This window comes from Chelonoidis abingdonii, chromosome 4 (genome assembly GCF_003597395.2).
Source record: "Chelonoidis abingdonii isolate Lonesome George chromosome 4, CheloAbing_2.0, whole genome shotgun sequence".
Classification (NCBI taxonomy): Eukaryota; Metazoa; Chordata; order Testudines; family Testudinidae; genus Chelonoidis; species Chelonoidis abingdonii.
The window spans coordinates 10,109,380-10,132,837 of NC_133772.1; the positions used below are offsets into that span (position 1 = coordinate 10,109,380).

A 23,458-nucleotide genomic window follows, 5' to 3' on the forward strand; every position below is an offset into this window, starting at 1 on the left:
ACAACATCCCAGTGTGTTACCAGGAATACACTGTCTTTGACCAATGCAGTGTTCAGGAGTCAGGCTGTAATGGGGTTAAGGCTGTTATGCTTTTCCTATGCACCAGCACCATTATGCATGTATACGGCACATTTTCAAATTCAGCTGCCTAGCTGGACCCCTAAACCTTGCTCACACAATGCAGTTCCTGTTCCGCATGAACAAGGACTGCTTGGCCCTGCAAGGGGCAAACAGACACAGTAAAGGAGAAAATCTTAAATTGATGGGCTCTAAATTCTGGGGGAGACCAAGCACCTTTCAATCCAGGGCTCTTTCTAATGACAACCCAGCAATCCCGAGAGGAAAGCTGGTCTGCTCTGCACTGTCTTCTGTACCTGGCTGATTTAACACTAATTTAATAACTGGGTGAAGAAAACAGTCTTGTTTTTAAGGCAAATTATTCATTTTGAAACATGAAAGACATTTAATGGATGAAACATCTTCTGCTGTCTCTGCCACAGGGCCCCCTACACTGCAACATCTTCAAAAGCAGCTATGGGATTTAGGAGTCTAAGCCCCACTTTCAGAAGGGATTTTAACACTTAGGAGCCTGCACTCCATGGCCTTTCAATGACACGTGGACTCGTAAGTGCCTCAGACATTTCTGAAAACAGAAATTGGGCTCCCAAATCACTATGGTGCTTTTCAACCTTTTACCTAGAGTCTCATTTTTTTGCTGCCATTAATAATAAAAAAAAACAGATAAAACCCCATTTAAGTTTACCTGGATTTTCACCATGCAAATGTCCAGGCTCCCATGATTGAGCAGCCAGCCAGCCAGATCTCTGATGCAGGGGCTCTGTCACCTCTACTGAGGGCACATCCTGCTCACTCTGCTCTCTCTACAGCAGTAACCACCTTTGTGAAGGTGCTGAGACCCTTCCGCTGTGACACTGTGAGCAAGTCACCAACACATGTCTCAGCCAACGAGCTACCCTCAAAACCCTGCGGCAGCCGCAGGGCCACCACTGCCACACCAACTGCAAACAGAGTGCAAGGTAAACTGCACAATGTGGGAAATCCACATTAGCTGGATCCTCTCTGGCGAGTGGCTATGCACTAAATGCCCAGGGATCCTGCTCCTGTCAGTACTGGGCTTTGCTCCAGAAGCCCCTGGCTCGTTCCTCTTTGCAGTTCAGCGTCCACATTCGGACACTGTCCCTTCACCCTCTTCTACGTCGTGCCCCCAGTGAATTGGGGCAAGTCTAAGATGGCTGCTGGTCATAAATTAATCTCTTACATTTACTGATCGGCCTGTGCACTTCTTTTATCTCATGGGGCTAGAAGTTGATGAACACCAGTGTAAAGGAATAAACCAATGTGCTCAAAGACAGAAGCGTGTGTCTTAGCAATCACAACACTCCCGGCTCAGCACTGTGCCTGCTAGGCAATGCTTTCACTGGAGAGTTCATCAGGAAGATATATGAGTGAGAGCCATTTGATTTCAAAAGAGACACAAGACTATGAATACTGATCCCTGTGCTCACCACTAAATCACCTGCAAGATCTCAAGCTTCAAAACTGCTCTAGGATGTACAGAGTGGTAATTTACAGCCCCCAAAAGTATTGCTGTATGAAGCCTGTAAACACAGTAATGGCAAGTTAAGTGCAAAATACTCTGAGTTTCCCAAGCCAGGATCTATGGGCTGTCCAGTGCTCTGCACACTGCAATAGCTGACAAAGACACTCAGCTCCACTTCCCTTCCTAGCTCTTACAGGACATTCATTATGGAGTGGGGCATTATGGAGAAGTCCTACAGCATTTAACAGAGAATACCAACCTTGCTGAAGGTAATCAGTCTGCAGACACTCCTAACATGGCTCCCACTCACTATTAACCCCCACAGACTGGGTGAGTGAGTTCTGAGGAATTCTATTGTTTTTATTTCTATTTGATTCTATAAGAGTTCTCCCTAAAGATAGACAAGAGAGGCCGAGGAATTGGTCTGAAACTTTGCTCCAATTTGAATCCAAGTTAGAATCCTTTTTAAGAGCTAAAAAAGATGGTATTTTTATATGGAACATCCATTTCCAGGAAGTCTCAAGAGACCCCAAGCAAGCACAGTCTCACTGGGGGTTGGGCTAAGATCAGATAAGCACAGAAACTGGAGGGTGCACATCTAAAGGGAACCCTCTTTAGTGGCCAGTCCATCATAACAACAGCAGGAGGATGGAACTGAGTTCATACTGAACACACTGTGGCTTGATGGGTGGGAGGTTACTGTGAAATCTCTGGTTCCAATTCCTCTCTGAAGGATTTGGTGCCAGAGGAGGCCAGGAGTCAGGCCCATGCTGCTCTGCGGGTGGCGTTTGCTTTTCTCTTGTTAACCCAGATTTTGTCGCTCTCTATGTTGAAGTTCCCTTTACTGATGGGTTATAAAGGGTTCTACATGACTGTTACCAGTGATGGGCATGTTACAGACATGAGCACGGGTGTTCTATGCGCCAATAAGGACAGAAGGAGGAGATACAGACGGTTATAAGCCATGATTGTAAGCAACCTAGCGATGAAGCGCTAGAGCACTGATACACTATTGATTAACACATCTCTGACTCACGCGTTAGCCCTTTATGAGCTCGCTGTACGTGGAACCTCATTACGAAGCGTGACCCATGTTTCATTAGCACTAAGATAAAACTGCAGGATTCTTCTTTGCATCGACATCATGTCAGGGACCTTGGCGCCGCTAAGCCGCCAGCGGGAGCCCTGCAGACTGAAGACCCTGCTAACCCATCCCAACAGGCTCATGTTTCTCACACACAGCCCCTGGCCACCCTCACTCAGCCCTAACCTGGAAGGATCCCTCTGCGGGGTGAGGGGCCCTTAGTCTGAGTCGTAGGGGCCCAGGCTGTCCGGGGTCTCTCTGCCAAGGGGGACAGAATTTCATGGTGAGGAGGAAGTGGACCCAGAGCAAACCCGATTCCCAGCCATCCCCCTGTATCAGCCTTTGCTCACAGCTGACTCAGCTGGATGTGCAGCAGTGCCCTGGACTTACTGGTTCAGCTTTCCCACTGGCTTGCACTGAGGCACCCAGCTAGACTGCTAACACCCTGCCAGAGGAGCACTGCGGAACCTCCCGTCCAGTCAGACCATCTGACAGAGGCTGCCGTCTCCTGCAGATCCAAAGCTCTTCTAACCTGACCACATTTAAAGCCCAGGGCACCAGGCAGAATTCACCTCCTCCAGCACGCCGGCCTTCCAGCCCCCACAACTGTTAGTATTTCCCTACTCATAGCTTTCTCTTTGCCAGCTGCTCTCTTTTTGTGGACATGGCCCCCTGGTAAGGGCTGTTCAGTTCTGCCCCTCTCTGCTCTCCTGCCACTCTCTGTGTGCACTTCTCTCCCCTCAGCCCCTGCCCCGCAGGCAGCAGAGAAGCACGCAGACATCAAAGAGCTGCAGCACGGTGGCTGAGCTCTGCCCCCATCTGGGTCAAAGCTAAATTAGCTTGAATTTTCCTTCATTCACGAGTGAGCCGGCTTCCCGGTGCACTCAAGTCTCCATTGGACACCCTGGAGAATTGTGCAGGGCACCAACCTGCTCTCTACCCCACGCCAGGCTTTGAAAGATCTCTAGTGCTCAGCACCCGGGCCCCAACTCATAAGCCGTAAAAAGAAATTCAGATACAATTTTTCTTTGCATTGCTACTAGCCCAAGCCTTCTTTCAGAGCTGCTCCTCAGACCCTCCCATCAGCCTGTGCTCTGTCTTAGGGCTTGTCTATGCTCCAGTCCCGGGTCCATCAACCCAATGCGGTTAACAACACTGAACAGCACCACTGTCATTGGTATTGTAGAAACGATGGGAATGGCTTAGCACCTGCAAACTCTGGGCCTTGCTCAGTGCTTCAGTGAAGGTTTTGTTTGACCAGAGAGTGAGAGAAGACATCAGCATCTGGCCTATTGTCTCTAGAGTCTTGTCTGCATTAGGGGAGGTTTGCAAAATTGTCCTGCTGTTGTTAACAATGTTGGGAGCTGTCATAAACAGATAGCTAAGGGTTAATGTTTCTTTTACCTGTAAAGGGTTAACAAAGGGAACCAAACACCTGACAAGAGGACCAATCAGGAAACCGGATTTTTCAAAGCTTAAGGGAGGGAATTTGTGGGTGTTTCTTGGTCTTGGGTCTTTGTCTGTTCTGTGCTCTCTCAGCTATGAGAGGATCTATTTCCAGTCCTTCTAATCTTCTGTTTCCCAGTTGTAAGTAAAAAGGTAGCAAAAGTATAGTCTTTTAAATTGTTTTGCTGTATTTGCATCTGTGTATCTGGCTGGTGGAGTCTTTATGTGTATTTGGCTATAAGTACTTTAAATTGTATTGTTTTTGGATAAGGCTGTTTATCCCTTTTCTATTGTTTATTCATTTTCTATAAGTTGAAAACCCTGTATCTTACCATCTAGATTACAGAGAACTGTTATTCTATTCTTTTTTTCTTTTTTTATTAAAAGTTTTGCTTTTTAAGACCTGTTGATTTTTTTTTTCTAGTTGACCCACCAGGAAATTGGTGGGAGAAAGGAAAGACAGGAGGGAGGGGAAAAACTGCTCTCTGTGTTTAACTCTCCTAGTGTCCCAGGGCGGGAAGAAGCTACGGGGGAAGAGAGATAGAATCTTTTCTGTTTCCTTGTTTTTTGGTTTGTCTCTTTGTGGAAGAGAGGAGACATGCTTCTTGGTATTGTGATGTAAAGAGGTTGCATCAGTAACTCTCAGGTTAGCCCAGAGAGGAAATTCTGGGTGGGAGAGAGGTGGGGGGAATGGTTTATTTCCCTTTGTTAGGAGACTCAGGGCATCTGAGTCTTGGGGTCCCACAGGGAAGTTTTGGGGGACCCAAGTGTACCAGGCACTGAAATTCCTGGTTGGTGGCAGCCTATCAGATCTAAGCTGGTAATTAAGCTTAGAGGCTTTCATGCTGGTACCCAATCTTTGGGACGCTAAGGTCCAGATTTGGGAATTATACGATGACAGGAGCCCACTGGCTGCTCCTGGCATTTGATGCATCACATCCATTACAGCAGGTCATCTAAGCCAGAGCTCCCAACGATGCTAAACTGGGGGGAGCTGACCTGGGGCTGCCAATGGCGGGAAACTTTTACAAAATTCCTTTAGCATAGGTAGAGATTTGCTGTGGGCCGAGTGATCCCTCCCAGGGTCATTATCAAACTGCCTCTGGACAGGAATTCTAATTCGATGGAATTAGGAGGTTACAGACAACCAAAATTTATCAACAGTCGGGGGAAAAAAGAAAGAAATTCCTGGGTGTTCCTGCTTCTAATAGACCCTTGCAGATCATTCACACACATCCCCAGGGAGATTTCTGCTGGCCACAGGCAGCAGGCTGGCTGCTGTGGCAAACTCTAGCTGAAAGGAGAAACTAGCTGTCTTCCATTTCCAGGCTGATAAATACCCACTAGCAAGGTCCAGCTTTCCCTGGTTCAGCCCAGACTCCTGCGCTACCATTGTCTCATTCCTATGGGTGCTGGGGGGCGGGAGGTGGTAAGTGACTGGGCACTCACTGGAGGACAAACTAAACCTCTGTTTCTCCTCAAATTCAAGCCACCCTCAGGTGATAATAGCTCGCATTCCTTAGGTGCAGCAGTAGGTCTGGCCAAGTCACCATCCTGCGCTGTTTCTGGGCTAAGCATTTGCAGCACACCTTACAGCCAGGGTAAGAATTTGCCTTCTTTCCTACCAACATGAATTTTGCTGCAGACAGGAGGAGCCAGATAAAGGTAGAAGTTCAGCACAAGTTCAAGTCTCTCAATGCAAGTTTCTCATCCAGCATTTCCAGGCTTTCCACTTCATTCACCTGTGATTTTTTTTTTTTTTTTGTCCTGGTAAAAGCCCCTCACGGGCCTCCGAGCTGTGTTATCAAACAAGTCATTGGGAAATGTTTCTGGCTTTTCAGGCACATTCAAGTGAAGTTGACTGAGAAGCAGTAACACTCGGTGCCTCCCCTTGGGTGGCATTTCCATGATTCTGAAGGGGAATTTACTCTGCTTTACAACAATGCTTTCATCTCCCTGCTAGGAAATAACATCAAAACAGAACCTACTGGGTTACAAGAGTGAAACCTCTCTGGTTATGCTGTTGCTACATCTGGGTCCCTGATTTTAAACTCAGTGTGGCCTTGTTCTGAATGGTTAATTTACATCCTGGATTACAAACCTGTGAATTACAATCTCGAGGGGGGGGTTGGGTGACTGGGGCCAGAGTTCGTTCTCATTGCATTTGCATTGTCTCAAAACCAACACCATCATAAAGCCAACACAGAGGTGTCCATCGTCACAGTCAGGCAAGAAGTCCCCCGAGCAGAACTGGCCCAGAGAGTTCAGACAGCTAGAACTTCAACATGAGCGACCCAAGGAGAGGGCAAACCAGATAATGCGTTGGTGAAGTACTCGGGGCACCTGGTGCAGGGCGAAATGGAATCTTACTACTGATGTGATGCAAAGGAGCATGACACGGCTAGTAAAGAAAGGCAAAACACATGGGCACGGCTAGCCCTGCAACGCTGCATCCCAGGCAGTAGAGCACATTGTATTCTAACATTTTGGTGTACCTGGAACGCACTGTTATGGTCCCTTGAGAGAAGTCACAGCTGCTGGCTGCCTTTCACTGCATTCGGACAGCTGCTTTGGTGGTTTGTGCAATTCACCTGGCTCATGTCTCATGGACCAGTGTTGTGCCATGCCCCTCTGTGTTCTGGAAAGTGTACAGTCAGTTGGGGAAAGAGTGCAACATAGACAGAAGCTGCTTCCAGGCACCCTAATTCTCACAATCCTGCAGGGATTATTGCAGGGACTAGTAAATTCATTCTCAGTGCACACTGTACAGGCCCACAACCTGCCCTCCTCAACACAGCACAAGTGCCGCAGCCCCTTGCAAGAACTCTGCAGCTAGTGCCCAGGTGTGACATTCACACAGGTCGCTGCTGTGGGGCACGCAGTACACACACAACTCTGTGTGAACTCCCTTGGGCTGCCCCCTCCCATGCCCTGCCAGAGACGCACGTCCTGCATTAGAGTCCAGCTCTGGTGAAATTCATCACTGGGCAACAGGCCAGAATGTGGCCTGTGCACCACTGACGTCCCACCTGAGTCCTGTCCTGAGGCCAGCTGTGATGGTGACGCATGGGGCTTGTGCAGCACAGGTGTGAACTCCACCCTCTAGCAAGAAAAGCAGCAATACCATTAGGGTCGATAAGTGAGTTAGGGGCAGAGTCTTATCCCCCTTGGCTACAGGGCTGCCATCACTTCCCTGCACAGGGATTTCTGGTAGACCCTGCAAGCTGTGTCTTTAATCGAACACTCTCCTATTCCCCGCTCTGAGCTGGTTTTATTACAGCATTGGTAAGTAGCGTCCCTGCCACTCCACAGGGAGCAGCCACTGCGTTTAATAGCCAATTTACCAGCACTGACACTGCACTCTTCCTTCTTCCCCAGCTTGTAGATTGGCAAATAATTACCGCGACAGGAATGCATCAAATATTTATATCCCCTTAACCCAGGAATTTGTCTGGGCTGAGCTGCCGCTGATCTGAGCAAACAGCGCATTAGAGCTGGGTGCCTCACCAGAGGCATCGCCACTTCACTGGGTAATTTCTTCCCATACAAGATGTTGCGGCTGTCTCTATTAATCAATTACTCCTAAGCTCTGCAAGCTCAGATCAGCTGGTATTTGATGCACGTTTTATGCTAACACCTATCTGGCAGCAAGAGGCAAGGGAGCTGAGAGGCTCTGGGGCCAGTCTAGCTAACCAGGGAACTATTTGTCCGCTTCCACCACCCCAAATCTGGGCATCTGCCCAGCATTTAAAAAGAGGTAACAGGCTTCTAGGGTTTGAACCACGCCCACTTGCCAATGTCATCAATGGGATAAGGCTCAGGAGCACAGGGTGCCATTCACCCTGTGCAGAGGGCTTGTACAAAGGCTAAGCACTGCTAGGCCTGGTCTACACTAGGGAAGTAGGTTGGTATAACTATGTCACTCGGGGGTGTGAGAAATCCACCCCCTAGAGGGACACAGTTACACTAACCTAACCCCCGGTGTAGACAGTGCTAGGTCAATGGGAGAATTCTCCTGTCAGCCTTGCTGCTGCCTCTTGGGGAGGCGGGGTACCCCTCCTGCCGGCGTAGGTAGTGTCTGCCCCACAGCAGTGCAGCTAGCTGCTGTAGCGGTTATGTGTAGATGTACTCGTCGCGAGCGAGCCCATGCTCTGTATGCATGGGGCCCCAGATTCCATACCTACACTCTCCAGCCTCCTCCGGGAGCAGGAAGCATGGTCTAGGGTGCAGGGAGGGAGGTAAGTGTTAGGAGCTCACGCTCTACATTGGGAAGGAGGTTTAATGATTTCTTGGTCATGTATCAAGTGCATGGCAGAGCAGGAACCTGAACCCAGGAGTCCTGACTGCCAGTTCTCTGCTCTAACCACAAAATCAGGTTACACCCTCTTGTCATGAAGTTGGGAGCTCAGTTTGCCTCCCGCTCTCCAGCCTTTCTCAATGCAAAACATGATGTTCACTATTTTCACACCTGGGGTTCTCAAATTACAGCGCCAGCATCACACATCTCAATGAAAGTAGCCTGGTTTTCAGAGGCATTAAGCCCCTGCAGATCCCGTTCAAGTCACCAGGAGCTGGGAGGGATGGGGGGGAGAGCTCCTCTGAAAGGTCAGGTCACATTTATTGGGATGCCTCAGTATGGACAAAGGTGCCTCGCTTGGGGTGCCCAGCTGTGAAAATACTGGCTGTGCTCCCTCACGTGGAGGTGGTAATAACAATGGGCAAAGCCACTTTTGGTGTCATATTCGTAACTAGGAGACAATAATGCAAACCTCTGAAAGTGGTAATAGCGCCTAGGACATAAAAATACCCCACTGACTGAACCCAAGTCACCAGCCATTCCAGGGTTAAAATCTGTATACCAGTATACCCCCCATGGTCTGGCTTGCAGGCAGTACAGGTTTTGCAATTTCCATCAGTTCTATTTGGCTTTATTTATTGTTATTTCATGGTCATTTTCTGCTAATGAACCATCACTTCCATTCCTGCCCATAATAATTACACAATTACCTATCCTGGAAGTATTTTGTAATAACGTCTCCGGGTGTAAATTTTATTCTCCCTTTTCAATTCCATCATAATTCAGTTTTAATGAAGATTTGAATCTTTTCTGAATGTGGAAATGACAGACTTTGGTGAAAGTGAAAAGAAAAGTAACTTATTGTGGAACAGATGTGTCTGTATTCTGCCACAGTTTTAATAGTTCATGGGAATGGCCGCATAATCTGAGGAATAAGCAGTGATCCTTGGGCTTGGTTTATTGTGAACATTAATGCAGATCTGTGCGGGCCCCTCCTGCAGTGGTGCCTCTGGACATCAAAGATACTGTTACAGGGAGCTGTTAAAAATGTACATAGTTCCTTGCTCTCCTTTACAATGAAATGCACTATGTGCATGTCTCAGGGATAAAGGCTGTTACAGCTCCCTCTCTTCCTTAAGAACAGCACTCGGCACCTGCCTAACACCTTCTAGCTGAAGACCTCAAATGGTTTTCAATCCTGCAGGAATTCATTCAAGAGTGAGTATTCATCACACTCCCTCCGAAGTCAGAGTTTTATCTCCCTGTCCACTCACCATGCTGTCCAGCTGCCTGCAGGCCGCTCACACGAAGCCAGATGGAACAGACAAGAACTGACTGAAAGGGCAAGACCCACATTAGATGCATCAGTGTTCATTCAGTGGGGTTCTCCCAGATGTCTCCACTATCTTCCTCCTTTTGGGTAGGAAGCAAACATGCTTAGGGGGAACGCAAATGGTCATAGAAGTGGTGTTCTTGCCTGTCTATCACTCAGTAATTTCACTAGTCTGAATATTTTAAAAGGAAGAGGAAAGGCAAACAAAACCAAAATACCAGCCACCCCCCCCTTGCAGCCTGATAGCCTCACACTGGCCCTGAGAACATGTTAATCTAGGCCCTGATTTGGGAAAGCATCCCTGTTGAAGTCAATGGGACTGAAGCACAGGTTTAAGGTTAAGCACATGTTAATGTGACCCTGAATCTGAGCTCTACGGAGCAGGCTGGACAACTCAGCACAGAGCAGAGCAAAAACTTCCCTCTACAGTTAAGTAGCTTAATGCAAATGAGAAAGCAGGGGCTGAAGGGAAGGGGGCACTGAACCCACCACCCCGCAGATGTGCTGTGCAGCTGCCTGTCACGCAGCCCTGGGAATGTTCACAATGTACAGAAGTGGGAGAGTTCAGGGCAATCATAGAGACCCCACTGAAACACATTCACACTCTCCTCTCACCTCACAAAGTGCTTGTCAACTTTGCTTCCTCCTTTTGCACTCAGCCAACACTTTGCAGTCCTTAGTGGGGACCTTTAGCTTGCTTGGCCCATTTTTTCAGAAGACTTAGCAAGCGGGCAGGCAAAGAGAGCGCAGAAGCTAACACTCAGCGCTCTGAGGCATGCAAAGCTCTGAGGAGACTTAGATGTTCGACGAACCACAGGCAGCTTCCCCTGTCCCAGCTCCACGCCTGCCGCAGCTCAGCGGTAAAACAACAGGAAGACAGCCAGGAAAGAAGGGACCGAGGACAAAGGCTTTATTACCCTACTTGGCAAATTCTGCCCTAAGTGACTTACCTGTGGTGGGGGCAGAGCCAGGAACCCAGGTGTCCTGAGAGCTTAATGCTGTTCTCTGCTCACGAGGTAACACTCCCACCCTCAAGTTTTCTTCCCCCTTCTACACTCAAAACCCCATACAGCACCTGCACAACTCTGTGATACTCCACACAGCAAAAGTACATCCGGCTGGATCCTAGGACAATGACACGTCACTATTCAGCCCTTTCCCTCTGCACTTACTGTGGGTCACACCCAAGATTTAATATTCTCTATCCCTCAGCATTCACACACCCAAACATCCACTAAGTAACACACTTGCCACGCACACACACACACAAACTCCCATGTGCTCACATACATGCCATGCACTTTGGGGAGTTTTTACACAGCCGACCTATAAAACTCTGGTAGCAGAGTATTCCTGTGAGGGTCTCCGTGGCGATGGAAGGGCACAGACCCCAAACTCCCCTCCAGGACCTCTGACTTCAGGGCTTTGTCTCTTTTCATTTTCAGTATGTTGGAAGGTGCAGCAGAGAAAGAAAAGGGGGGCAGAACGGGGGAAACGGCTCCTTGGGGCCATTGAGCAAGCGGCTCTGCCAAGCGCACTCATGCGCTGAAGCCTTTCGAATTTGCCCACCAAGGTACGGCAGGGAGATAAAGAGACACTTGATTCCCAAGTTACTGTCACTGGCTTATCCCAGCAACAGTAAAAATGAGCTAAGAGACGCTAAGGAGCCCGACCACCCCTCCCCCACTGCCCGAAACCAGTCCCATTAATTTCGACAGGGATGCCATGTTACAGGCTTCGGCTGTTATTCCGTCATGGGCGGGTACAGCAGCAGTGCACCACATGGCGCTGTAAGAGTGGCAGGTGTGCGCCTCTGACCTGCTGTCTCGAACAGGGACACAGAGCACTGACAGTTAAACTCCCTTACCAAACCAACCCCCCACTGCGCACACAGCTCTCCCCACGGGGGCAGGATGAGAGGACGAAGCACAGGTGACACTTCTATTTCAGAGCGGGTAAGCGACTATGGCCATGAGGCCATACACAAACCTGCCTAGAACAGTATGAAATCACAGACTCCTAGAAATGCAGGGCTGGAAGGGACCTCGAGAGGTTGCCTAGTGCAGCCCCCCGCGCTGAGGCAGGACCAGGTGAACCTAAACCAGCCCTGACAGGTGTTTGTCCAACACACCCAATGACAGGGATTCTACAGCCTCCCTTGGAAGCCTGGCCCAGAGCTGAACTATCCTGATAATTAGGAAGTTTTTCTCAATCTCCCTTGCTGCAGATTAAGCCTGTTACTCCTTGCCCTATTTACAGTAGAAATGGTGAATACACTTTCATCCTCTTTATAACAGCCCTTGGCATATCTGAAGATGGCTCTCAGGGTGTCTACACAGTACTCTGGAGTGAGCAGAGGATGCCTCCCAACCTGGGTCAATAGATGGGTGCTCTCAAAATAGCAGTACAGACAGTGCTATGAAGCCATGGTGGGCTCTGAAGCCCATCCTGACCACAGGCTTCAGAGCCTGAGCTCCAGCCAGAGCCACAACTTCTGTGTGCTGTCTGTACAGCTGTTTTCAGAGTCCTAGTGTGAGCTCCGCTACCCCCTGTCTGTTGACCTGGTCTCGGAGGCTCATTCCCATGGGTTCTTAAATGCTATAAAGCTATGGTCACTGGCTTCTCTCCAGACTAAACAGGCCTAGCTTTTTAACCTCTCCTCCAGGTCAGGTTTCTTAAACCTTAGATCTTTTCCTTGCTGTCCTCTGGACTCTCTCCAATGTGTCCCCATCTTTCCGACAGTGTGACACCCAGAGCTGGACGTGGTACTCTGGCTAGGGCCCCACCAGTGCCGAGCAGAGCGGGACAGTTACCTCCTGCGTCTGACCTACACAGAACAGAGTAGAACTGAATCGAATGGAATAGGATCCGGACCTAAGACCCTCTCTGCAAAGCACTTGGGCTGGAGTTTTCCAAGGCTCTTAAGGGACTTAGGTGCTCAAATCTCACTGAAATTCAAAAGGAGCAGTGCTTCTAATTCCAGTACCAGTCCCATGCTCCAGTGCATGCTAGTGATTAGTCCCCATTGACTTCTGCTCAGGGAGCCTCGCCAAGCCAGTGATTGCTTTAGACAGCACTGCTTGGAGAGACAGCAGGGTACTATTCTGTCCCAGTGACTCTATGTGTGCTAATCCGTGCTGAAGTGCCTTGGTGGGTGGGGCCTTCAGGGGAGGTGTCTCTCCCATTCTAATGTGTCTGTCACTCCTGTGCCCTCCCTCCCCCATCACCTGTGGGAGACCTACGCACATTTTCGAGCGGCCCCGACACCTCTTTGAACACTGCTATCTGCAGCAGTCACCAGCTCGGCTACGCCTCCTGTGCAGTTATCTCTGCTGCCTGATCAGAACCGATCATTCCCCCCGTCCGGCCCCCCCAGGCTCTCTGGGATGAATCCCATGTGGGCTGCAGCTCCGAGCTCGGTGCACACGAGGTCAACAGCTGTGAGATGGGAGGCAAATTACCACAGAAATGCTGCTGGAGACATGACTTCAGCGGGACTATGCCTAGACTTGAACGTAGGCACAAGCCAGCCCAGGGGCAGCTCTGGGAACAGAATCCAGGCATCCAGATATCTAATCCAAATCTCTAGTGCCCAACCCTCACTCAAAACACGCTCTTATGTGTATGCCCTCTGCTGGGTGGTGACATCCGACATGCCTATGTCTTTATCACTGCGCCATTGTACCTACTACGGGGAGCTACAGCAGATTTATTAGAGGCCGGCCTTTTGGAGCCACGGTCATGAGTTGTATGGCAGAGGCACCTGACTGGGATCTGTGCATGTGCCGCTGAAGCCTCTCACAGACACTGCCTGTGTTCAGAAGCAAGAGATGAGCGTCTCATTTGGGGGATTGGTAAAAATCCAGCCTCCGGTCAGCTCACAGCTTTTTGTACATTCCTAGATTCCAAGGCCGGGGGGGGAAGCCCCGAGATCTGATCCCCTGTAGACCACAGGCCGAGAAACTTCTCCACTGTCATTCCAAGAGCACCTGTCTATGGCCAGTGTCTAGACATCAGCATGCAATTGTGCGTGGCCATCTATCTATAGGATCCCATGGGCCAAGGATAAAACCCAGCTCAGCCTAGAGAGGCTGTTGTTAGTGAGCCCGTGACCCCCACCCTGCTCCCGGACAGTGCTACCAGCTGCCCCTAGCCATGCTGTTCTGCGGGCACCTGAGACCTAACTGACAACACTTGCTTCTCAAACAAATCAGCCCCTGTTCTGACAGCAGGCGGGTGCCTTCGAGCCATAATTATCAGCAGAGCAACAGAGCAGCCCTGTGTTTCATCTGAATGGCACAAACTCTCCCTCTGAGTCAGTCGGCAGGCAAGCACCTGATGGTAATGGACTCAGGCACCTAGCTCTGTGTCTGTGCACCAGGACACAGCATGGCGCACAGGACACATAATCATTCCCCAGCATACAGTAACTGTGCTCCTCCCCTGCTGCCACATGGAGCCATGAGTCACACGCGGGCTTTATGCTGCTCCTGAATTTAGGTCCTGAACAGATAATCTGCACAAGAAAAGCAGGCGTTGCCAGGGAATCAACATGGCATCCCCAGCGACAGGCCTGTTGGCGCTAGCCCCAGAGGCTCTGCCCACAGCCACCACTCCTGCCTCCCGCGTGCGTGCGCCCTGTGGCATGAACACAGCTGGCTGTAGTTGGCTGGTTTTGAAAGCGCCGTGTGGGAGAGCAGTGATGGCAGCAAGCGTTTCCACTGGGGCTTGGCCTCCTGGCTTCAAGCTGGGAAAGGCTCTTGTTCCATCAGTGACGGTGTGGCCTCTCCCCACCAGTTTCCCTGTCCTGGGGTAGAATGGAGTTGGAGATTTGCCCTGCGTAGATCAGACCCTCTGGGCTGAGGCTACCCACCTCCAGCCAGGGCCCTGGGGCAGACACATGGCATTAGCTGCCCAGATGTAATTCCTCCCAATAAAGCTGCAGGCTACGCTAGAAGTGCTGGGGAGCCTTTCCCTTTGCAGTCTCGTAACACCAACCCGGGAGGGCGTAGCTGCACCCAGCCCAGTCCACTGGAGACATTAGGCAGCCCTGTGGCTTAGCTGCCTTTGTAACAGCTCATTACTGCTCCTCTCCAGACTCAGGCAGCCCGCTCCCAGCCTGTGTCCGTGGGGAAATCACAAGCAGCCTGCCTGGACTCCACAGCGCGGTATACAAACCTGCCTGCGCTGGCAGCAGGTCAGGGTCTGAACCATTGCTGGAGGGGGGGCGGGTAGGGAGGGTCTGACTGGTGATAGTGGGGTGTGGTCAGAGAATTGGATGGAAATGAAAGAAAAACCTTTGTGTCTGCGGCCTCTGCCAGCACTCCCTCTTTCTGGGCACAAGTCCAGCTCTGGCTTTAGCAGGGCAGCAGAGACCCTTCTGTGAATCTGTTTAGGGGCCACCAATTATCCCAGATGACTCAACTGGGCTCCCATATTTTTCAGGCAGTGGCTAACTTGGTGCTCGAGAGCCATCTGTATCACGTGTTACCTGCTGTCAGAGCATGAGCAGGAAAGCCAGGAAAGCTGTTGCCCACTCTCTGTTCAGCTATGGGCCAGATCTGGGTCCTGCTGAGAGTCACTCAGCACTGAAACCAGGATGCGGGGGAAGAAAGCAATGGCGAATGCATGCACCATTAACGCCCGCTTTCCCTACACCCACTGCAGTGGAGGGGCAGGGCTCAGCTCAGGTGGAGGGGAGGGAAGAGCTTGCAGTTAAAGCACCGGACAGGCACTCAGGCATCTGCATTCAGTTTCTGGCACAGCTACAGCCTCCCTGTCAGGGCCGGCGCTACCATTTAGGCACACTAGGCAATCGCCTAGGGCGCCAGAATAATTAGTGGGCGGCATTTTGCCGGAGGGGGCGGCAGGCAGCTCCGGTGGAGCTGCCGCAGTGGTGACTGCAGAGGGTCTGCTGGTCCGCGGCTCCGGTGGAGCTGCCACAGTCGTGCCTGCGGGCGGGCGGGTGGGCGGGCGGACGGTTGGGTCCTCGAGCGTCTCCAATGTACCACCCACAGGCACAACTGCAGCAGCTCCACCAGAGCCACGGGGCCGCAAAATTGCTGTCCGCCTAGGGCGCTCAAACCCCTAGCGCCTGTCCTGCTCCCTGTGCGACCTCAGCCATGTCCCATTGATTTACTGCAGCTGAGGATCTGGCCCTTTCCCTTCATCCTGCAGCTCCCTGTCTGTACAACAGGGACACTAATCCAGCCTGCTAGGGGCAGGGTCTGTCTCTCACTACGTGTTTGTATAACACCTAGCACAGCAGAGCCCAGATCTCACCTGGTGCCTTTGAGGACTGCTGTAATAAGAAGGGAAAGACAATTATCAGCCTCTGCTCTTGTGAACTGTGCCAAGGCCTCTTTAACGACTTCATGTCATTGGCAGGGCCTTGCCTTTCTGCCCCCTCAGACAGATCTGCATTCCTGCTCGGCTTCAGCCTGGCTGGAAATACCACAAACAAACAGCCTGCCCTTAGGCTTTGCCTTCGTCCCAGGACAGGCAAAAATAAGAGCTAACAAAGAGATGAGTAAACATGGGGGACTGGAACAGGTAACAACTTTTTCAAACCTCCTAAAGCATAAATGATTCAAGTTCCCTTTCAGCAAGGGGCTGGGGGTGAGATTTGGAGCAGTTCTTATTTCATCTGGACCAGGTTTGCCTTATGCTAACCATGGCCAACATGGGCTGGGTATTGTAGGAGGACAAGCTCTGAATTGGCCAATTCCCAGCCTATAATTAGGAAGATATTTGGGGGGGTTTTACTCGATGCAAATGAATCATTTGGCATCAAATATTTTGATTCACAGGATTGGAACATGTGACTTTGCTGTTCCCTCATTCCAGGATTTCAGCTTAATGAACAGCAGCTCGTCAGAGCAGATGCTGGGCTGTGACGGATAGCACTGGAGAGATTAAAGTGAGTTACGGGTTATCCAGGTGGAGGCAGCAGTTGCTTACATAGGGCTCCACTGATCAGCACCACACTAGGTCTCCCTTTGATGTCATTCAGCTGTGCAGAAAGAGACCTGAGTTGGGGAACGAGAGGGATCAGAGGCACAGGATTTTTCTGAGCTCGCCTGCAGGTGCTTCCTTTTTCTGCTGAGCTGTGGGAAACCTCCTATTGGTTCTGTCTGAAAATGCAAATCAGATCCTGTGTTTAACCCTGAAAGGTGGGAAACCCTCAGAGCACCCAGGTCAAATTTCCTGGCTGCTTTTGTGCCTTTCGTTCCAACCTGTTACTTCCCCCCCGGAGCTCTTTCAAAAAACCATATCTCCTAGAAGCATAAAGGCATTGTAAATGCACCCAGCTTTTCAATCCTGCATATAAAAATAAAACACAAGCAGTGTCCTATTCTGGCTGACCTTTAAGTGAGCAGCCAAACAAATGCATGGACATACATGCAATGTTGCGAGGATTAATAAGTCTGCATTTATACAGAGAGAAATCTGCACAGAAATACTGAGTGCCTCCTACACACAGTGCTATTAAGGCTGAGAGTCTCAAAGCTACAAAATGGGAGACAGTGTGGCCTAGTGGATAAAGCACTGTACTGGGGTTCAGGAGACTCGAATTCTAGTCCCCTCCCTCTGCCATTAATCTGCTGAGTGACCTTGGCGAAGTCCCTCCCCTCCCAGTGCCTCAGTTTCCCCATGTGTAAAATGATACCTTTCTTTGTAAAGTGCTTTGAGAGTCATTTATGAAAACTGTGACGTAAGCAGTAGGTGTTAGTATTACTATTGTTAATGATTAGGACAGACAATCCCCATTAATTTTAAATAGAAATTTGGCATCAAAATCCCATACACAGATTTGCAAATTTCCTCTTCAGTGTCCAGTGGGGAATGATTCTGCACTGGCAGGGAGATGGGTAAGATGACCTACTAGATTCTTCCCTTTACTGTATGCCAGGCCTGACTCTCCATTGTCCTGCCCCTTGGATTGTCATTTGGACCTGTGCAACTGGGTGTGAAAAGCTACTAAATCAAAATGGAAGCACTTCATAGCTGTTGTGCACCTGGTGCCAATGACTGCGCAAGATGCAGGGCACTGGAGAACCTGGCTTTGTAGTTCATCCACACATAGCTATGCAAACACACACAGGCAGGGATTGCAACAGCGCCTGGCGTGGAAGGACTTGGCAGAGGTGCGCAAATTTCATCAGCAAAGAGAATTGTTTCTATTCTTCTTCTCCTAGGTTGCTAGTATCATCAGGCAGGGCTCTGCATGCCAGCCTTTCCAAATGACATTCGGTCCTTTTGTTTCTGTCCTGTCTGAAGCAGTTTTCCTGCTGAAAACTGCAATGTTTCTTGCTCAGCTGAAGCTCCTGAATTATGGGGGACTGTTTGATGTTTAATGGGAGTGCAGTGGCGCAACTAATGAAATAGCAGCAAAGAGTCCTGTGGCACCTTATAGACTAACAGACGTATTGGAGCATGAGCTTTCATGGGTGAATACTCACTTTGTCAGATGCATGCATCCAATTCACCCACGAAAGCTCATGCTCCAATACGTCTGTAAGGTGCCACAGGACTCTTTGCTGCTTTTACAGATCCAGACTAACACGGCTACCCCTCTGATACTTAACTAATGAAATAGGCAGCCTAGAGTCCAGGGTTCCTACCCAGGTGGATGCCTTACCACTTCTGTCGAGCAACAGCTACCCACCATCAGGCTTCTTAAACAAGGAATCAGTCAGGGTACCAGGTACCAGGATAAAGAGAGTCACAGAGCTGAAGGCCAGATGAGATAATTACGATGATCCAGTCTGACCCCCTGCGTATCACAGGCCTCACCCAGTTATTCCTGCATCACATCTATCACTTGGCTGAGCTAGCGCAGATCTTTCAGAGAGACGTCCGATCTTGGTTTAAAGAGTTCAAGCACTGAAGCACGTACCATTTCCCTAGGCAAGAGGCAATGGATCAACAAAGAAAAATAGAAAATATCAAGCTGCTGTTGCCAGTCCACATGATGAGACACCCACCAGTAATTCTTTCAGCAAGTTAACCACAAAGCTGGGGCCTACCCACAGCTGGGGCCCACCCACACACAAAGGTCTCTGGTGACTAACCATATTTGCCCACACAGGCGTTCAGCAATGAACTTGTATCCATGTGAGGATGGCGCTCTGATGACCAGCGCTAACAAGTTCAATCTGGCAATGCTGATAACATCTTACTAAGAGCATTATATGGAGCAACAAACCCAGCTTGCCAATTAGAGGCCACCAACCTGTGCAGGGGATTAATTTCCCGGTGAGCCATTCTTCACCAAAATGCTTCCCTATTCCATTTAGAAATGTCTTAATCTTAGCACTTGATTTATGTGGCTATTTAAATCCAACCTCGTAATCAAGGAAGCGGTGCTAGATCCTGACGTGTTAGCATTCTCCGTGTGCTAGGTGAACGTTAGTGATTAGATCTTCTTTCCAAAGCCAGATGTTTCAAATGCATTGTTTTCTGGAATTTGCACAGGCTAATATGAAAATCTGAAGCGGGTTGTGGGGAGAGAATCTGCAAATCCAAGAGGCTAGAGTGAGGACTATGGTATTAATTCCAGCCCTGGGCACTTGACATCACAAACCACCACTGCTGTGGTTCAGGATACCTCCACAACCTGGCAGATCATGGGAATCCATCCACAATCCTACATTTAGTGATGATTGAGAGAGAGAGAGAGAGAGAGAGAGTGTGTGTGTGTGTGTACACACATTACTGAGGGTTTTATTCCAGTCTCCCCCCTTGCTAAGAAGTAGTACAGCTTAGTGAATAGGGCCTGGGAGTTCCATTCCACGCTCTGCGCTGATCTACTATGACACCCTTGGCAAGGCACTTAGCCTGCAAGCTCTGTGTTCCCAGGATTGTCCCTCAGTCTGTGTCTGTATAACCCCCAGCACAAGGAGGCCCTGATCTTGGCTGAAGTTTCTAGGAGATGCTGAGTTTCCTGTTTGCTCACTGTGTTGCCAGCTATCGCGAGTCTCACAGTAATTGCTGCTTTTCTCAAAGCCTTGGCTCCTACAGTCATGTTATTACACAAGAATCTCAGCTTTCATTTTAAAAAACAGTGAGTTTCTAGCCCTCCTGGTTGCAGAGAAAAGCTGGAGAATGTGACCCCTAAAGTTTCAAAAAACAGAAGGCTCTTTGGAGAGGCACAACCTTCCCTACCTAGCCCTCCATACAGTTGCGCAACCCCACTGTGGCCCTCAGGCCAAAAAGTTTGCCCACCCCCCTGATCTAACTTAATAAACACACCTGAAAACACTGCAAATCCTGCATTTATCGTCCAGCAAGTTTCAGACAAAGTATGTCTGATAGGAATATTTCCCCAGCCAGGGCTGCATTTTCAGCTTTAGACTTCACAACCAGCAATCAAAGATCACATCTGGGACATCATTCAAGTAGACCACAGATATCCTGGGAAGCCCTGAGCTCTTGCCAAAGATAATTCCAGAGATGATTATGGAGGTTTATCATCATATGCACCTGTTACAGGTTACAAAGCGAGTAAAGCAGGTAAGTACTGACTTGCTGGTTGAGATAGTCACATTGGGAGATATGTGTTGGTTTTAAGGATGGGGATTATGGAATTAGAACTGTTTTGTCAGGGAAAATGTCAGCAATGGGGAAAGGGTTAGGTGTAGGATCATGCAAGAGCATTTTCAGTTTAATCCTTAAATACTGTCTCTCCCAAACACAGACCCTATTGCAGTGTCTGGTCTCCAGCGGCAGTTATCATCGCTAGCCAGGGTTAATGGTTCTGTCTGGATTTCATTTATAAACCCCTCTTCTGGCTCTCTTTAGTTTGTGACCATTGCTCCTTTCTTGGCCCACACTGAGGCTGCTGTGCATGTGCACGGAATATAATGCAGCTCAAAACTGGTCCAAAGGTTTTTGCCAGCAGACGGGGGCAGGGGAAGGCTGGGCTGACTGGCTCAGAGCAGCATGGGCAGGAGAAAAAGAATTCTCTCGTTTTCAGGAACCCGGATGGGCTGCCAGTTAAAAAGCCTGCAGTCCATGGCAGAATGGAGAAGAACAGGGGGAACAAACATGAAGACAAAGGAGACCAAGTGGGACACATTAGCTGAATCTTAAAATTTTCAAGATGAATTTGATTGCTCAGAGTCAAGTCAGGCTTCCTCCCTGCCATACCAGTTGATCCAATCCACCCAAGGGGCTTGCTTTCAAAGGAGACATGGAAAATAAATTGCAGGGCAGAATGAACAAACTGCATTTACAGACCAGCATCTCCAAGTTCCCTGGACAGGCCCAGCTGGGATTGGAGCAGTGGCTGCCTGCGTTCCCTCCCTAGACAGTTGCTTATTATTCATTTCCTTGATCCCACTCTCTCCTCATAATTCCTACACTGTAAGAGAGACACCAGGCAAGGAAGCAACAGGGTTCAGGCCCCTGTAGCAGGCTGAAGAGGTGTTGTCTGGCTGTGCACCACCATGGCTGTGGATCTGCAGTGAGCAGCCCCTCAGCTCTAGCTGGGGCAATCAGGGATCGTGCCAACGATGCAAACTCATCCCGGAATCCTGTGAAGTTGTAACAGTCTGTGTCCCCTCTGCCCAGTGCTCTGAACCACTTGCTTCAGAGATGGTGTAGGAAGTGGGACATATCTGTGTCTGCTGGATTCTGATGTGTGTGTGCATGTATGTAATTATACAGACATACATGTATGCACACCCACCAAAAAATCTGTGTGAATGTAAACTTTTGGCTGCGGCAGTGTATTTCTGCCCAGCAACGCAAACACTAGAGAGAAAGGAAGCCACAAGGGCAGCATTTGCACCTAATCCAGTCCCAGTCTCCATGCATTAGTCCTTTGCCATCCTGCTACAGAGCCCCAATACTTTACTGACTCTCCCATGCAGTCGCTTTGGCCCAGACCTTGAAAAAAATCTGATCAGTTATACACAATACGTACTCTTAAAATTCAGATACACACAGAGATGATATTGAAGTTCACAGACAGGGGATGGTTCGTAGGTATATTTCAGACATGCTGTATAAGGAAATCACAACATATCAGAGCTAGGTGTACTGCCATGTGATTTGGGATCTACATCAGTTCATGTTCCGTTCATATTTTAAGATTACCTTCACAATCAGAGGGATAACATTTTATTTTTTTAATGAAAGCTTAAAGTCTAAAGCATCTATCTGACGACAAAGGTACTTCGTGACAATCACTATGCCCTAGATAGAAATGGTTATGACTAACAGTATTCATCCATCAAAAATTAGCACATTAATAGACTTGAAACATAGATGTCTTAGATTTTGCTATAGTCAAGAAGTGAACCAGTTTTCAAATCCAAAAATCCAGAGCCAAAAAATGGTTAGACTCACCAAACAATAATTCGGAAAGGACCCGTTTTAAAATAACTACAACACATAGCCCAGTTAACAGATTTACTGGCAAATTGCTCAGAAAAATCACCCTATTCCCTAAGGCGAAGTGCCGTACATTTTCTGAGGCTACACAACCCTATCCACATCAAGAGCTGCAGTCACTGCTTTACGTGAAAACCTAAACACAGCCTTAACTAGGGTGTCTCTTCTGTTGGAGAGAACACACAGATCCCCACTGGACCATTTTTATTGGCTTCCGCAGGGGGCTATGAGGAAATCCAGTGTTACTGCAGTGAGTCCATGAGGCTCCTGATTCACTGAACCCAACCCTTGTGTTGGGCAGGACATTACTCCCTCTAGCATGGCTTCAGCCAGTCCCTTCCTGAGCCCCAGTGACAGGACTCTGCCCTCAGCCCCTGATTAGCTATCCCAGCGTGGCTTAGCGCTCACCCTGCTAATGAGGTGCTGCAGTGCAGCTGACATGCTCTGGCGGCAAGCTGGTTAATAAAGCAATAGCAACTTCATAGCCAAGAATGAAGCCAGTAAGACTGTAAATAACCCCTGGTCCCACCCCTAAACCACTCATTGGAACGCCCCCCTTCAAGACACTCGGATGCCGTAGACTTGGGTTAGCATGCAGGGGTGTTATGAATGAAATAGGATATACAGCTCGCCCTACCTGAATGGCTTCTGTGATGTGATGAGGCCAGTGTCAATCTTCCCCATAGCGTGATAAGGCAGAGAGTGAGCACCAATACCCATTTGCTCAAACTCTGTATGTCTCTTTCACTCATTCTACCGAAAACAAACAGAAAGAGAGAGATGTAGAGAGAGAGAGAGAACTCCAGCAATGTGCAGCAGGCCAGGGGACAGGTCTGTGAAGAGAGGTGGGTTAGAGGCAGCAGCATGTTGATACACTGGTATCTCTGTGGGGTGGCACTCAGTGCCCCAGAACACAGTGGAGACACACAGGGTTGAAGATGGAACTGCTGCAGAAGACTAAGCCCTGCCCACGCTTTGTTCACGAGGCACACACACACAATGCACACAGAGCTTGGAAGGTATAATTATTCCCCTTTCACTAAACACTCTCACCCACTTGGGTGCCTTCCACCAGCAATGCAGCCTCTGCACTCCTACTCAGGGAACTGCCCTTGCTAGGGACAGAGACGGGAGTCCTGGAATTGCTCAGTGGGGAGAGATGCCTGAATCTGACCAAATGCTTCTTTTTCACTCCTGCGTGATGAGACAAGGGGCTCATTCTCCTGTTCAAGGGGGGGATCCCCTTCCCAGCTTCTGCGTTACCTTGGACTCTCTTCCCTCTTTAAAGACAGCAGCAGCATGGAGGCGGTGAGAGGGAATCTGCCTTCTTTGCTGGTG

General features: G+C 49.3%; 1 protein-coding gene across 1 annotated transcript in view; it reads right to left on the reverse strand.

Moving 5' to 3' along the window:
* Nucleotides 1–23,458, reverse strand: part of TAFA3 (TAFA chemokine like family member 3) — a 70,167-nt gene that overhangs the window by 11,191 nt on the left and 35,518 nt on the right. The window contains exon 3 of the mRNA XM_032802560.2: nucleotides 22,758–22,873. Coding sequence (XP_032658451.1) covers nucleotides 22,758–22,872 — 115 coding nt within the window. The 5' untranslated portion in view covers nucleotide 22,873. The remainder of the gene's footprint in view (nucleotides 1–22,757; nucleotides 22,874–23,458) is intronic.